At 45.1% G+C, this 17,375-nt stretch overlaps 1 protein-coding gene across 1 annotated transcript in view; it reads right to left on the reverse strand.

Annotated features, from left to right (window-relative positions):
- Positions 1–45: 45 nt before the first annotated feature.
- COG5 (component of oligomeric golgi complex 5) overlaps positions 46–17,375 on the reverse strand; it is a 191,103-nt gene continuing 173,773 nt past the window's right edge. The window contains exons 19-22 of the mRNA XM_087765709.1: positions 13,225–13,301; positions 12,598–12,724; positions 11,959–12,038; positions 46–753 (exon numbers count right to left, since the gene is read on the reverse strand). Coding sequence (XP_087621835.1) covers positions 639–753; positions 11,959–12,038; positions 12,598–12,724; positions 13,225–13,301 — 399 coding nt within the window. The 3' untranslated portion in view covers positions 46–638. The remainder of the gene's footprint in view (positions 754–11,958; positions 12,039–12,597; positions 12,725–13,224; positions 13,302–17,375) is intronic.

Here is a 17,375-nt window from a genome sequence, read left to right on the forward strand (position 1 = left end):
CTTGTTAGGAAGCTGCTGAAGAATTTTACATACTGAATTCAGGACTGGGTGGTCAAGGTTCTTTATTACAGTTTAAGCAAAGAGAGTTGCAATCAATATAAATTATTTCAAAGTGAATAGCAGTGCAGTAGAGAAACATTTATGTTATTTATAAATATTGTTCCTTGTGTTAAAATTAGTGATTTTTAGATGGAAACTGATGATTCTAGCATTTCAAAAGTACAATTTCCTGAATAAGGCTAAAATGTATCCAACTGTTCAAAACGACACTTGTAGGAAAAGAGCTACTGCCTTATTTGAGATTCAGCAATTACACTGTAAAATTGGAGTATGTTCTAATTTTACACCTTTCTAAATTCAAAAGGAATGCTAAAGAATGATTCATTTTTATTAGATGTAGATTTACAGCACATAAAATTTGTACGACTTCCTTATAATATTTGTGTATAATTAACTCCCCGTAATGCAAACGTAAAGCAAGAAGACAGAAGCTTCATAGAGGAAGCAGGAAAACACATTTCATCGTAAAGCTGCAGTGTTAGGGGATCACTTACGTGAACCGTAAGTACGTCTGTGGCACCAAAGGCCCGTGACTGTGTCAGCGTCCGTTCCCTACTGTGAGAGTTGTCCAGATACAGTCACTGGAGGGTCGACATCGCTTTCTGCAGCAGCTGAACCATTATGGGATAGACTGGTGCAAACTCCTTTCCCTCCCTCGTTCGTACTGATTGAACGTAAGCTTCCAGTGCACCGCTAAAAAAAAGAAAAAAAGAAAAGTAGCTAAAGGAATTAAGTATGGTAAGTTCAGGATCTGCAACTGAACTTAAGGGACTTCTTCCCTACTGCAGAATTTTCCTCAGATGATTTTGCATCTCTCTGTGGAAGGAAGTGGGCAAGAAAGGCCTTGCAGAGCTCTACGTAATTGTTTCATGATCTTTCTTTCCTTTCTTGCATGTTTTGAGGAGCGAACAAGTTAACATTTAAATAATCAGCAGCACCATGTTGCAGATGGCTTGAAATGACAGCTCTGACGCACAGACTGGGGCACGTTGCTGTACTGGTAACCTTTAGAAATGAAAAGGATAGACTCCAGCTGCTGCAGGCGCCAGGAGTACGACTTCGGGCGCGAGAAGTGGGCCGCTGGCGAACGACCGAGGTGCCTTCAGGGGGGCTCCTGGCCGAGGCTTCCGAAGGGCCGCTGTCCTGCGGGAAGGGCTGCGCTGACCCGCAGACAAATGGGCGCGTTTGCACGTCTGCTGTGGTTTTCTTACGCGTTGTCGTAGGATGTCACACATATAGGTAGTCTTGGGTGATTTACACAAGTACAGACATTTCAAAGCTAAAAGGGGCAACTGTGATTACGCACTTGTCTGTACATAATTTAACTTGCTGTACAACATGGGGCCCCCTTTCTTCCAACGGTCCTAGTAAGTAGTGCTGTTGAATGACAGCCTGTCTGTAGAACAAAGACTTTGTAATGCTGATCTGTTCGGATTTTGCCTTCATTAAGTAGGCCAGGTTAGTTTTGCCATACTTAAGTATGGCTTCTAATTTAATTGATTTTTCCTCTCCTTTTTCTCTTCTCCTATTTCGTCATGTAATAGATGCCATGGTCGTGGGGTTTCCTTCTAAAACCCTTTGTTTATGTTACGGTCCACTGGCACTATTTACAGCAAAATTGTGACATTTAGGAGAACGCATGCGCGAACAACAGCCCCTGTTTCAAGTGGGGACTGAGACAACACCCGGTACCCGGCTGTTCCTCTTCTGGATGGTGCCGGCTGCAGCGCTGGTACAGCCTTGCTGGCACAGACCTGCCGGCCGTGCCCAGGCAGCACCCCGCCGGGCCGCGGGCCCTGCTGCCGGGGCCCAAGCTTCCCTGGGTCACTGAGCGGGGCAGCAGCCCTGGGGGCTGTCGCCTGCGCTCCTTTATGGACGCCTAGGACACACAGGGAGGGGTCCGCTGGGTTTTGGAACATCCCCAGTGCCCCTGGGGGAAGGTGGGCGCTCGTCGTGCGCCTCTGGTGGTGCGAAGGGGGCCGTGGGGTTGAGGGCGATGGTAGCAGTCGTGCATACAAATGCACGGCAACTGCTGCAAGGTGGTGGGCTGGGCCGGGGGGGCACAGCTGTGCTCGTGTTCGCTGCTCCTTCCAACAGCCAGGCTCGCAGTGAAATACCGCATTCCCGCACAGAGTTCAGGGGACCTAAGGCAGCGCTGCCAACCCCTGCGTGCCTGCTGGCAGCCAGCGGTGATGAGAAGTGAGCAGGCAGTTAATTAGGCAAGGCCTAAGGAAAGCAGAAACACTCGAGAGTGAGACTGAGCCTGTTTCACACACGCATACGGTCTCCTCCTGCAGTAAGATGGCGAGAGAGGAGAGGCCTGGATCCCCATGGGGTGCTGCATCACTGGGAAGCTGCAGCCAAGCCTGGCAAACCTGGCAAACCAGAACAGGAAGAAGCAGGGTCCTGATACACTTTGTTGCCTGCCAGTAAAGCTAAACCAGCAAGGGCTCTCAACTTCCTCAATGAAAACTAAACCCCACCCCTGCCAGAGCGCTGCTGGGCATCTCCAGCAAAGTCCATTTATTAACAAGTGGGAGACGCTCCGAGGCCAAGAGCCTGTACTGGGTTCGCTGGAAGGATGAGTCTGAGCCTTGGGTTCCCAGAAGCCTGTGGCAGCGATGACAGCCCGGCCCCAGGAGCTGGTCCTGGGGCTGCATCCGCTCCTGCCAGCACCTCCCACCTCCATCAAAGCCAGGCACCGATCCGTCAGCCTCCCTGCCGGAGTGCAACAGGACGCGTTGGGCGTCCACGTGTGCGCACACACACACACGTGCAGTCAGAGTCCCTGGCCTGTCGCTAATGGAGTCTGACGGGGAGAGGGAAGCGTGCAACTGTGCCGAGCACAGGATGGGAGCAAAACAGCACGGGCAGGAGGTGATGCCCCCCACCCACCGCAGCCACGGGGCAGCTGGACTTCAAACTCCCCCTTTGCTGAAACCCAGGGCACATTGTCTGAGACTGAGGTGATGCAAAAGGAGGATGGACTGTATTACTGGAGAGAGTTGAGAGATTTCAGAAGAATAAACTGACTGAGCAAAGAAACATTCCCTCGTGTTGGCTGGGGATGCACTTGAGAGCTCTTCAATTTTGATAACAACTTACCAGTGAGTTACTGCTGAGGGGTTCACATCAGGTACTGACACACTCTGAAGAGTCACTTGGCATTTTTTGCACATCAACAAAGAGCAAGAGAAAACTTATCCCCCATTACAGCCAGAAAGGCAGGGAAAGAATATTTATTTTATCTAGCCAAAATAAAGCTGACTTTTGGCACCTGGTCAGCTCCCTGAAAACCTTCAGCCTGCTCTTCCCGATGGTCTCTGGAGAGCAGCACAGGGCCTACAGGGAAAGAGGCAACAACTAAAAACTGCTTGCTGCAGCCACAAAGTGCTCTGGGTGCAGCTCACCTCCCTCCCAGCAAAGGCCATCAGCATGACGGACTGCAGAGACCAGGCAGGGAAGTTTTAAATCCCAAGATTTAAAGAGAAGAAGTGAGACTGGGTGAAAGGGACAGCAGGTAAACGTGCCTTTTAGATACACTGGCCTCTCGTGGCAATGAGGGGCAGAGTGTATCATGAGCAGACGGAGCAGCAGGGGGGAGATGCAGGCAGGGAAGGCTCAAGGATCCCCTCAAGATGAGGGGCGATGCTTCAGAAGAGTCAGATGTGTCTCACATTTCCACTCAGGTCAGCACTCAAGTGCTCTGGTCAGCAGTAATCGTTAAACATGTTAGATGTTGGTTACCTGTCATACTGTCCCTCACAGCATCTTTCTGGACAAGTTGTCCAACTGTGGGATCAGCGGGTTCACAGTGTGCTGGGTGAAGAACTGGCTGAAGGGCTGGGCTCAAAGGGTTGGGGTGAATGGGGCTACATCTGGCTGGTGACCGGCCACCAGCCGTGTTCCTCGGGGTTCAGTTCTAGGGCTGGTTCTGTTCTATATATTTATCAATGACCTGGATGCAGGAGTTGAATGCACCATCAGCAAGTTTGCTGACAATACCAAACTGGGAGGTGCTGTTGACTCTCTTGAGGGACAAGATGCCTTGCAGAGGGATCTGGACAGATTGGAGCATTGTACAATGATTAATGGGGTGAAATTTAACAAGACCAAATATCAGATTCTGCACCTAGGATGGAGTAATGCCAGGCACAAGTATAAACTGGGAGAGCGGTGACTGGAGAGCAGCCCTGCAGAAAGGAGCCCGGGGGTGCTGGCTGACAGCAGGCTCAATAGGAGCCAGCAGTGTGCCCTGGCAGCCAAGGGGGCAAACCACATCCTGGGGTGCATCAAACACAGCATCACCAGCCAGTCAAAAGAGGGGATGATCCCGCTGTATTCAGCGTTGGTGTGGCCTCACCTTGAGCACTGTTTGCAGTTCTGGGCCCCACAATTTAAGAAGGATGTTCAGTTACTCGGATGTGTCCAGAGGAGGACAACAAAGCTGGTGAAAGGGCTGGAAGGCATGTCCTCTGAGGAGCTTGTCCTATGAGGACTTTGGGCTTGTCTAGTTTGGAGAAAAGGAGGCTGAGGAGCAACCTCATTGCTCTCTACAGCTTCCTGAGGAGGGGATGTGGAGACGGAGGTGCTGATCTCTTCCCCCTGGGATCCAGTGATAGGACACGTGGGAATGGTTCAAAGCTGCACCAGAGGAGGTTTAGATTGGACATTAGGAAGCACTTCTTTACTCAGAGGGTGGTCAAACACTGGAACAGGCTTCCTAGAGAGCTGGTCGATGCCCCAAGCCTGTCGGTGTTTAAGAGGCATTTGGACAATGCCCTTAACAACATGCTTTAACTTTTGGTCAGCCCTGAAGTGGTCAGCAGTTGGACTAGATGATCGCTGTAGGTCCCTTCCAACTGAAATATCCTATTCATTCTATTCTATTCTGTTCTATCTCCTACAAAGAATAGTCCCTTGTATTAAAAAGACAGTTGAGAAACTCCTGTGCCAGTTTTCTTACTGTAACTGTCATTCATCTTGCTGATCTCTCCCCTTCCACTCATCAGTGTCCCTGTCTTCTCTATACAATCCCCAAAGTTTGTTGGGCCCAAATAGTTTTTAGAAGTCATCAAAAGCTGAAAATAGAAAAAAAACATATTGACCTGCTTAACTTAGAAAGCTCTGACACCTCTTGGTGAAGTTGTGGGTTGGCATCATTATCCAGATGGTAATACTGCTATCCCTTTCTGACTTTATCTCCTTGCTTTGAAAAAGCCCTTGAAAAAGATGACAGAGATAACCAGATCCCTTCAGATGAAAGGGAGAAGCAGCACCCAAAATCACTCAATGTCAGCCCTTGATAATCCTTAGCCAGACTGTTATTCCCATCAGATCAAACAAGAGGGAATGAGATTTAGGCTACGCTAAGTGCCAAACACCAGTATTAGAGTCCTGCTGTCACACCTTCCAGCAGCTTTCATCTTCTTTCTTTCTTTCTCTCCTGCCTCAAAAAAATCTGATTGAACTGGCAAAACCAACTCCATCAGTGGCAGCCGCTGTCCTCTTACAACTCAAAAAGCAGCTAAAAGGAACTTGGTGAACTGTTTGGTGGCCTTGGAACCGCCCAGACCCTTCTCCTTCCCAGCAGAGACCAACAGCCAACTGAAGCTGATCTTTGGCAGCTCTCTTCCGCTGTGCTTGCTCTTTTACTATGGCTTTGCTTGCGTTGTTTCAGAGAGGCAAACATCATCAATATGACCAGCCCAGGAACATCTTAACTAACTCTCTTTTCTGCTCAAAAGACAACCAATAATTACTTCTCCATCAATACTACAAGGTGAATTCTCAGGCATTTTTCTGAAACAGACCTTGTACAGCTCTACATTAAACAATGAAAATAAAAGCCTTCTCAAAACTCTAGGACTAAATGCATTCACTATTTTCCCATGTCCCATGTTTGCATCTCCAAGAAAAGTATTTAAGAAGTGCTTTAAAGCTGAGTGTTAAAATGCCATTCATAATCAATAACTTGACCTGAAACGCTAAAACAAAACCTTGGTTCTTCTCAGATAGTAGGAGTTTTGCTAATGACTAAATTCATGACAAAGGCACGGTCAGCATCGACTTCTCACCATATGTCACATTTTTGTCAGGCTCCCTTGACTTGTCAGCCTTCAACTTGTGAAGGTTATTTTGGAAATGCTACATCTCCCATCAGTGGGGATTTCACTGTAACTCTGGGGGCACAACTGATGGGAACTGCAGTGCCAAGGGAATGACCAAGTCATGGAGATACATCTACCACCCGACAGAGGACAGGGGTACCTCCAGGGCAGAACCAACCTAGGGAACTACCTGCTTCACGCACCCGTTGAGCAGGGCAGCAGCCTGCCTCCCACACGGGCAGGTGTAAGGAAGCAGCTGGAGGGGCCTCGCACGGAGCAGGAGGATGAAGAGCTGCTGCAGCTGCTAAAGGCTGGGAGCCAAGAGGCAGCCGCAGTCACCTGGAGCTCCGTACCCCGGCTGGTGACCTCGGAACAACTCATAATCATGGTCAAGCTCTGATCAGCTCAGGAAACTCCTCTCTGCATTGCTGCCAGGAAGCCTGTCCATCCCACTAGGAACAGCACTCCTGGTAACAAAAGGTCCAGGCAGTAAAACGGCAGAAATCACAAATCCAGGGAGAAAGAATGTTTGGAGTCCAGAGAGCAACGGTGAAGTTGCTTCAGAGTGCGAGGGAGGAATGGGCTCGGGTAGGTAACCAAAGGCACCAATGGTCAGAAAGTAGATGTGATTTCAGAAGTACATTTGGGACGGGAACGTTGTTTCTCTGAAGACAAGGGTGGGATTTCGGGACTGCGACATACAGAAATACGGACAGTGCAGGAAGCTGCTTACGGCAAAGCAAGATGGTTGCTGCTGCGCACAGCCACATTTCAGCTCAGGCTTGTAACAATGCACTTCACTGAAGCTGCTGAGATGCCTACATGACTGTACCTCATTTGGGGAGAGAAATGAATTTAGTAGCAATGTTAACACTTGAATTGCAGATTTTACGATGACATTTTTGTAAACTTTACCAGTCCTAGCTCAAACGAGCTTTTGTAAACTACGCTGGCAGTACAGAATTCAATTCAGATGCGCCGGTTACCATTAAAATCTTGTATTAAAAAAAGGTAGGCTTGCTCCTGTAGAGGACACTGTAAAAACACTAGTGCATAAGCAGTAACGGAAAAATAAACAACATCATGGGTGAAAGCAGTATCATCAAGTCTCCACCACAGAAGAGATCACAGCTGTTGTCATATAAAAAGATGTAATTTATAGTTATATTACCGATGTTTAAGAAGATGGAAGAAGCCCTGTTTATGTAATATACAAAACACACTCTTGAAGGGATTAGACTAAATAATGCCCTAAATTCAGCATCTTCCAGTCTAATAAAGGACATAAAACCTGTTCAGCAATCTGTTTCTATTTTAAAAGACAAGCTATGGTATACATTACAAATATTGTTTGTAAAAGAGAGCTATGGAAAGAGGGTTGGTGGGATGTTCTGCATATATTAATGCTTCATTAGAAATGCCATAAGAAGTAAGGGGGGAAAAAAAAAAAATCTAAGTTTAAGATGCCCTCCCACATAAGGAAAAGGATTTTAAAGCACTTATTAAATTACTTCACTTGCTTAAGCAAAAACATGAGCTTTCTTGGAAATCAGGACAAGCTGATTATATAAGACCCAGATAGTTCTTTTTTAAAATGTTATTTCAACCCATGAAGATTTATATCTACAGTTAAAAGAAAAAAAAGTATATGATTTGGGCTGTGGTTCTTAAAGGGATCTTAATATGTATCATTTTGAATTACTCTAATTAATTAGTTAATTTTATATGGAATTGTGAATACTAGTGCTACCCTCCTGGGCTCTGACTCAGTCAAATGGAGCCTGATTTAAATGGTAAGCTTCAGAAGAGGCAGGGATCATCTTTCTGTTCAGCCGTGGCGTAGCGCCCTGTGCACTCGGGTCCCCATCAATTAGCAGGGCAGCTGGAGGACAGCGGGGCCAAGACTTTTCTTCAGTACTTTGTTAAAAGTCCGTTTGCTCTGCAGACTTCAGGGCAAAGAGGAAAATGGAAAACATGCTGTGTAAGAGAACATCTGTCTGACACCAGATCTATTTAATGGAGTGCTATAAAAGTTAACTGTAAAACTGAATAGTAAAATTTCCAACAGCATCATCTGTAGGACAACAGATTAACGAGAGACATCTCTGGTTTATTCTAGATTGCATAATAAAGAGATCAAAGGGACCGTGCACTGACAGACAAGCCGAAGTGACAGGGAGGGTTTTTATGAATGGCCTGCTGCTGGCCGGGGAGCGCTCGGAGGCGCAGGCGTCGCAGGCAGCACGGGGCAGCCCTCCAGCCACGCTGCCTGGCTGCCGCTTGCTCGGCTTAAGCCGAGCGGAGCAGTGACCCAGCACGGCTCTGTTGCTTGCGGCAAAGCTGTCACACTGCTGCACCTAGCGAGACCGAACCTAATGCACAGATGGGGCTTTCGCAGTGGTCCCCAAGCTGGCATTTGTCCCTGCCCCCTGGCAGGCTAGTGGTCGGAGCCGCTCTCTGGCTCAGGACATCAGCTCATTATGAAAATGAACCCTCCACTGGGCCTGACTTTCAACTCTGCTCCAGCACCAGTGAGCTTGAATAAGGGGAGCTTACCCACACTCGAATGGTGAAGATAAGAATTTGGCCCTTGAGTGGATGAACTGTCCTTCAGGCTGGCTCAAATCCTGCCACGTCTAACAGAAAGGTTTCTTTTATGGAAGAAAAGTTGAGTTTGCAAACTAAATTTAAAAAGACAAAGAAAAAAATGCCCTGGCTGCTTAAAGAAGCGCTCCTTTCAACACAATCCCTGCCCCAGGAGGACACCTGCAGCAGGGTCATCTCACCTAACTTTAAATGCCTGCAGGGCAGCTGTCTGCCTGAGAGTGCTCTCGTGTCCCAGCCCACGCTCCCTTTGCCGAGCAGAGAAAATGGAGCTTTCAGGACACAACGCAACTGACCTATTTTAGGTACCTACTTCAGGATGAGATGAATCAGCCCCAGCGGTGCCTGTTTCTCTCTGTTGACTATAAAGGGAGTCTAGCTAATATACTCTGGCCAGGTAAATCCCACCCTTCATGCTGAATACAAGCAGAAAGAAATGCACAAAAATGCTAGGAACGCTACTAATTCATAACATTAACACCACATTGCATATGAAGCATTTAAGATCTACAGAGCGGAAGAAGCACTGCAATTAGCGTTAATATGAAGCTGTAAGGATTCTGATAACACAAGTAAATTAATACCTAAGCAGTAGGTCCCTAGAGTAATTGCACAGTTGTTACAAAGGGAAGTTGCAGAAAATTACCATTCGCAAGGTTGCAGCAAATGTAAAGATAATTTCTTGATGTAGGTCAGTGCAGGGATCTGAAGGCTCAAGACATCCAAGGTTCAACTGGTGCAGCTGAACAACTACAGGCGGAAAAAGCTTGAAGAGGGTGACTGATAAGACTCCAGACAAATGAGCAAGACGCCTGTAGTTCAACTTAAGTTCATATAAGACACATGAAGAGCAGGCTCAGAAATGTTCCGATAGAGTATTAAAGAAAATATGAGTGAAACATGGTCATACTAGTGACTGATGTTTGCTTGCCTGCCTTGTGTACGGATAACCGGCCTATTTAGAAATGACTAACAGGCATGAGAGGAGATGGTAAAAAGGTGAATGCACACGGCAACGCCTATGGAGGTTACCCGTGTCTGCAAAGGAGACCCATCCCCTTCACTCACTGCATTCAAGCACTGGTCAGCTAGCCCCCTCTCGTTGCTCCCAGACATACGATGCTAGGCGAGCTGCCAAACAAACGACCCAAGGGAAGAGTCCGCTTGACAAATCCCGTGTAGGTAATTCACGTGGCTCAGCAAAGCTGCATGAGTGCTGCCTGCAAGCAGTGGGCCTAGGGATGGATGGAGAAGCAGCCAAGCGTGGGCAGTGACAAACAGCCTTGCTCTGGCGTACCAAGAGTAGGGAAGAGCCACTGGAGTGCCAGCAGAGGCCTTTGGGAAGGGCAGATCTTCAAAGCTTCCCTCTCCATGCCCTGGGAGGACAGAGGTCCAAGCAATGTCCGAGCACTCCACAATGCAAAGCAAAAGGACCACAGTCTCACTGTAAAATGCTCAAGTGATAACTTTGCAGCAGCACATTCTTGAGATTACAAAGTTAAAATATTTTAATAGTGGTATCTCATGCAAAATGAATACAGGATTCAATGAAAGGACTGAAATGTAAAGCTTAAGTATTCTAGCTACGCTACTTGGTCTAATGGATGACACTCTCTCTGCCTAAAAGCCTTGTCCCAGGGCTTGTCCCTTAATACCTCCATGGTCAGAGCAATTTCTCAGTGTCTGAACATGACCATCAGCAAGCCCATTAACTGAATCAGTCTGGATGAAATTTAATTGCAAGCAAAGACAAAAATGTGTTGTAGTTTAAGGATGGCATTTTCAAATTTGTGTAAAGGGACTGAAGAGAACAAAATCCCATCAGTTCTCAAATGATTTGCATTCTTGGCTTTCCCTAACATATCTGAAATTCAACATTGTCAGTTTTGCCAGTACTATCAGGACAGAAATTACAATCAAAATATTCATAACTAAATTACATATACACCTGTATCAGCCCTGCACCTATTATCCATTCCCCTGTAATTCAAGGTGTCATGGCTTCAGACTCAAGAAAACCTAGTTTTGTAGCCAAACTAGACTAATGACATGTATGATTTTCAAAAAATACTCTTTTAATAAACATATGAAGAGACACAGTTTTAATATTTTGGAAATAAATCCTACTAACATCTACTGGTGATCAACTAGTATTTCCTTAATTGGCCCAAGCACTACACCGGACTGTATGGTGCTATCAGCTTCGAGAAAAGTACATATTTATAGCAGACTCTTGGCTGCTTTAAAAGTGTGGACAGATAATGGTTGATTTTCTCAAGCACAACCACTTCTGGCTGGAACTTAAAAGTCAGCTTTTATGATTTCAGCAAAAGCTGGCAACATCCACGCGCAGAAGTTAAAGGACAGAGTTGGCTCCCAGGCCAGATGGAGCTTGGTGCAGCCACGTGTGACCACCTTTCCCGTGCCACTGGAGTGGGTGACGCCGAGGTCAGGACAGGACACTGAGAAGATGGCTGGAAGAGTTAGGGTGTTAGGAGCCAAATGATCATCTCAGCCTTGAATCCTGAGGATCCTCAGGCTGGCTCTGTCATGTTCATACAACACATCTGTTCTCTCTAACATACTTTAAAAATCTGCTTGTTCTGAAAAACAAGACTCTTCATAACTTTTCCTAACATTTTAAGTCGTAAAGTAGTATTTAGCTATAAAGTCATCTACCCTAGGAAGATTTTAAAAATCTGATGTAATTATCACTTCCTAAAGATCCCAGGCTGATTTACTGAAGAATATCATTACAGGGGTGTAACAAGGGTCTTCCATTTTTAAATTCCTACCTACGTTTTCATTGCTTAAGCTTCCAAAGCTTCTCTTTCCTGATACAGAAGACAGGACAGCTGCAGCCTTGACTTTCCAACAGTTGAGAGAGGCAGTTTTGCTAAAACGCAGTATTAATTTAAACCATCATTGTGCATGGTTTCCTTCTTTTGCAAGAGGATTACGTGCTCCTTCCAAAGGCACTGGAGGGTTTGGGTACAGGGGGCAGAGAGGAGTGTTCAGTTTATATATTCTCCCATTTTGCAAATCATCCCATGAGCGGAGAAGGGGTAATGGCATTTATGATACATATAGCACATTTTGTTACTTTTTAAGACCAGTCCTGGTGTGCCAATAAGTTACTGCTCCATTATCACAAATGTAGAGAAGAAAGAAGCATGATTTTTACCGTATGAGAGCAAGCCTGTCTTTTTCAGATGGATGATCATCAAGCCACTGGGAGTAGCGGGCAATGGACCACTCAGCCCTCTGATACAGAGAAACACAAACAAACACCAGTTACACATAAATGTGAAAAAGGAAACACACACACCAATTTCAGAATCAAAGATGACATAAATGAAGGCCACATGAGGCTCTCTTAATACTGCAGTGATGCAGAATGAGTTAAGGAATCAGAGGCAATTAACAGAAATAGCCCAATATGTTATTTGGGAGCTCAGAGGTGATCTCCTACATCAGCTGTTTACCCAATTCTGACAGGGGTTTGGACCTAGATTTCCTGCCTCTTACATGAGCAAGATCCAGGCAATTTGCAGTCTGGGGTAACACCTGCAATTTCTTCTACAAGCTGACAGAATATTAAAGAATTGAGAGTCTATTTAAAATCAGGTTATCATGTTCCTACTGTTAATTAATCAAAATATGAAGTCAATGACCATAACACCTTTGCCACAATAAAAGCAAAAGCCAACAAATCATATAAAGTATGAGCTTGAACACTTTTTAACTAAAATAACAAGGGCAAACTACAATGTTCATTCCTCCTTAGGACATCTCGAAAGGAAAGACAGGTTGATCTTATTACCTGGAAGGGTGATTTTAACTCTGGTGGTGCTCTTGTAAATAAGAACTGAAGAATAATGCTGTATGGAATAACCTCTCCCAGAGCTGGGCTACTGGCAATGTGCTCGCTGGTCTGGAACAGCAGCGGTCTGGAAAAATGTAACAATATACTTGTGAAAGGAAGAAAAAGCTTATCTTATGCATTAGGAAAATGCCTATATGGTGGCAATATTGTGTTAGGATTGAATCATCTCATTTTTTTCCACTAGTCTGCATCTTAGGTTTTCAACGCAGGTTCAATTTGTAAAAATTTACAGAAGTTACCTATTGTAATTAAACAACACAGGACTGTAAATTTTATATTTCAGTGGAAACACTTAAGGTAACTATAGAACTCACTGTCATACAGAAGTTGCACTGAAAGCAACACAAAAAAGTACAATTTGGCCAACATTTGCATGACAAAGATTGTTAAATCATAGTTATACTCTGCATAAAATTTAAAAGAACTTTAATCTATTTCTAATTTGCAGGTGGGTGTTGCCAAAAAAGCTCTCAGTTCAATCAGAACTGACACGAGGTAATAAATCAGTTTTGAAATACAGTTTCGTCATACTGCCAATTGCTAGTTCCCGCAACTGCAACTCACCTGAATGACCTCAGCTGCCTGTAAGATTTTCCTAGGTCAGAGACTCGCCGACACAGTGGTGCTACTGCTAACTCCATCTACAGAAACAAACATTTTAATTTAAATTAGATTGTCCCAAAATATAAAACTTGGTATTGAAGTAGCCTGCCTTTAAGCAATAATCCAAACTTGCAGACCAAGTCAATGAATTTGAGACAAGAAGCTATCCTTTCCTTTCATACTGCATTGCCCAAGCCAAGACTTTTGCCTTGTTCTTGGCAACGCAGTAAGCATCCCATGACAAACGGTAGTGATAGTCTATGGTTAGGAACAGAAGGGGTCTCATGAGCTTTCTGAGCCTGAAGCTTTGTTTCTCGCAGCAGGTTTATTTTGTTGGTGATGAGTTTCCTGATGAAGCACTTATGTCAACACCCAAAAAATCTGACCGCAGCCTGGGAAGAAAGCAAAGCTAGGCAGGTCTCCACAAACCACTCCTAAAGCAGTAAAAATGCATACCCGTTTCAGCTGGATACCCTTTCCTTCAGCGAAGGACAAGGTTAAAGTGATTCCTTCTTGAACACTTGGCCTCAAATTCTGGGGCACAAAACCTATGCAGATTAGATACAAGGCAGCTGGGACCTATTGCCACAGGGTCATATAGAATCACAGGCAAAAGAGCATCAGTAAGAGCATTATTTTCGTACTTTCATACTGTTTGGTCTCCGAGTTATAGCACCCATCTTTAAAACCAAACAATTTTTAAACACTTTCTGTTTTTTAAGCGCTGAAGTTTACCTGCCTTTTCAAACAAGAGCCACGGTCCGCTTGGGTTTCTACATCACTCACGTGAGACTAAATTCTGTCACAAGCTCTTCATTAACAGTGAGGACACAGAAGTGAGAAAGAACAATTTCACTGCCAGATCCCAGACTGAACATGAACATTACATGGCAAAATTTCAGTTAATATGCACACCAATACAAACACCACCACTCAAAAAACCCATAGGTAAAGTAATTCTAGCCAGATATGAATTAAGTCTTTATTTTTTCCACTCCTGCAGCGTCAGTCAACAGAGGGCTGCAAGCTTTATTCTCTACCTACATTTTGTAAAATCCCCAGCTTGAAAGACCATTCAGACTTTGATTTCCACATAATGCACAATTAAGCTAAGTTTCAAAGGACGAGAGCTAAAATAAGTAACAAGATCAAAACCACCATACAATGAGCTTCCCATTGAAGTAACATTGCTGAATGAGTTTCAAAGCGTTTGAGATAAGACGCTATTTACAGTGAAGTCTTTAATACTATTATTCTTTCCAGTTGTAGCATTTCCTCAGACATCGCTGGTTGCTGGGGCACCAGCTTCACCAAGAGCACTTAACTATGCTGGGGTTCCAGCATAAACAAGAAAGATGGTATGGTGAACTATGATGCCATAGTTCATCTAAAACCAGAAGAAATTAAACTAGCCATTAATGCAAATCAAAGCTATATACTTCAGACTTAAATATCTTAAAAAGCAGCTGGCAGGATGGGAGTCATCTCACCTACTTCTCAACATCTACAGGTTCTCCTCACACTCAGTGGAGAGGAACAGCCACTCCTGGGGTCTGATGCATCTTCCCCTGAGGTAGACATCTTAAACCAGGTCAGGTGGGTCATGTTATAGGAGTACCCACCTACATGACACGCAGTCAGACAAAGCTGGGAGAGCCAGAGGGCCTAACCCAGGCACCTACGCCTCCTCTACAGACAAGGAGAGGAGGGCACCTCTGAAAGGCGCTGGGGGAAGCCCCACAGAGCTAGCCTACAGGCAGTGCAAAGCCGCTCCCCGAGCCTAGGAACCTTGGAGTACATGACCCACATCAAGCACTTCCAGGCCGCTTGAAATCTGCATTTTGTATTAAGCAGAAACTTGCAGAAGCAGAAAATGAAAAAAAATCCAGGAAGCAGAAATAAGGATCTTTGTCTCCTGCTTTCAGATGAATGCTCCAGCCCTGGCTAACAGCCGGGCTCCCTCCTGCCTGCCGCCCTGCTGGCCCCCAAGTCTTCTACTCTAGGCTATGAACTGGCCCCTTCTCTACAGCTGGGTGGGATCCTTGCCCTGTCCCCCTGTAACCCTCGCAGCCTGAGGGCTAGGTCACCTCTCCCGCATGTAGGCATAAGGGATACCTGTTTCTTGGGCTGAAGAGCATGTACAACCCAGCTCTGCAGTTCCTGAGCAAGCATGCTATCCACCAGACAGTGCAAAAGGCATGCAAATGGGAAGCCAACGTCCCCACGCTTGAGGAGGAGCCATCAGCTGCGGTGCCATGTGCTGAATGTGCTGGCACAAGGGAGCGAGGTTGAGTACACGCTCCCAGGACAGGCAGGTTCTCCCTGGGGATTTCTGCAGGGAGCTGCTCCAACTCCAAACTGTGATGAAGCTTAGAGCAAGTTCAGAATGTTGTTCCTGCAGATCCCCCGGGACACTTCTGAGCACATATGGGAGCCAAGAGGCCAGTCTGCTGCACAGGATCAGGAGCAAGTAGCTAAAAAGAAGAGCTAATTAAGTAGGCTTTGCTGCACCATGATACAAGAACCCTACAGACCCTCCTAAAACAAATAGGAGCAAGACTCTGATTTCTCCAGAGCTTCTTTTCAGGCATCAGTATTGGCTAGGGGCAGCTGGAAGTAACTGATATCCTGCAGGAGCTGGTGTCCCAGCTCTGGTGGGAGCCGTGGGCTTGTAGCTGTGAAGAACCAGAGAGAAGATAATTCTTTTAGGTGCTTTAGAGAATTTGATAACAGGCAACAAACTGCCAGTCTGACTTGTGGAAACAGAGATGCACACATCAAACTGTACTCATGAGGGGAAAGAAATCCCAGCATAGCAAAATATAATTTTGCTTAATAAATTTTAAATTATTGTTTCACTCCTGAAACATAATGTGATGTAATGAGATGTAAGTGAAACTTTCTACAGCTTAACCAATTCCTTATTAAAACAAATGTAAATGATTTCTCTTGAACATACTTGGCAGTTTCCATAAACCAACATTTTTAGTCTTAAGTACTAAAGAATAAAATTTACTTTGGAAAATTCTATTACTTCATCTTCAACCTTTATTCACTGTAGGAAATTATTAGTATTGCTAGAACCAGATAGATTTAATGGCAGCAGATGGTTGATTCGTGAAGTACTAGTTGCCAAAGAAAAAAATTGTTTTTAAGCTTTGCAGCATACTATACCATCTCAAATTGACTCATGAAGAGTGGGAATGAGTGAAAACTAATGTGGTAAAAATGTACATAAGCCACAGAAACTTTTTTTTTTAATTTACAACACTAGTCTGCTATGTATTATAACTCAATCTCTCCAATAAAAACTATACTTCGCATAATAACTAAGATTGCTTTCTTCACTTGAATTTTAGCTACTTGTCTGAGCCCAATGATGTAGTGAGACGCTACAGCATCCTTCTGCTGTTACATTCATTTCTGCAGGCCCACTGAGCGGGGTTTTGTGTCTCCGCTGAGCATTGTGCCAGCCGGCGCTGCTGGCCCGGGAGCGAGTGCCGGGGAGGAATCATTTGGCTGGAACAGCTGCTGTTTTTAAGGTGCTGGACTTGGGCAGAGGATTGAGCGTACATCACTTCTTGGTTTTGCTACCTGTCATCACCTGAAGCTGCATCAACTGTTGATTCATGCAGTGTGTTTATACTGTAGCAGCTTTTGCTATGATATACAGCTATAGTTTCCAAAGCATTTTGGTGAGCTTTTACAAGTTGGGTGATGTTTTTGGCTGTCTGCAAGCCAGTATTTGTATCGTGTGTGCAAGGCCTTTCATACAGCCATGTCCTATGGACTTTACATATGACAGGGTAAGCAGTATTTTTTGTTTCTTTTCCAAATTTCTCTCCCAGAACTGCCAATTTGAAAATTCAAATATCCAGGTTAAATTCAGTGATAAATCAGGTGTCCAAGCAGTAATTTGCAACCACAAAGGCCTGATCGACTAATGCGAGCTAATCATTAACACAGGATCCAAGAGAAGCAGTAGGAAGTGGAAGCGCCTGCCGAAAAGGAAGGGGCAGCTCGAACAGAAGGCGGCCTAATGACTCTGCCTCGTTTCTTCTAACTTTGTTCAAAACCTATTGCTTTTCCATGATTTATTCATGTTATTTTGC

The sequence above is a fragment of the Nipponia nippon genome, unplaced genomic scaffold, assembly GCF_047370975.1.
Source record: "Nipponia nippon isolate SJK-2023a ecotype South Korea unplaced genomic scaffold, ASM4737097v1 scaffold_3, whole genome shotgun sequence".
NCBI lineage: Eukaryota > Metazoa > Chordata > Aves > Pelecaniformes > Threskiornithidae > Nipponia > Nipponia nippon.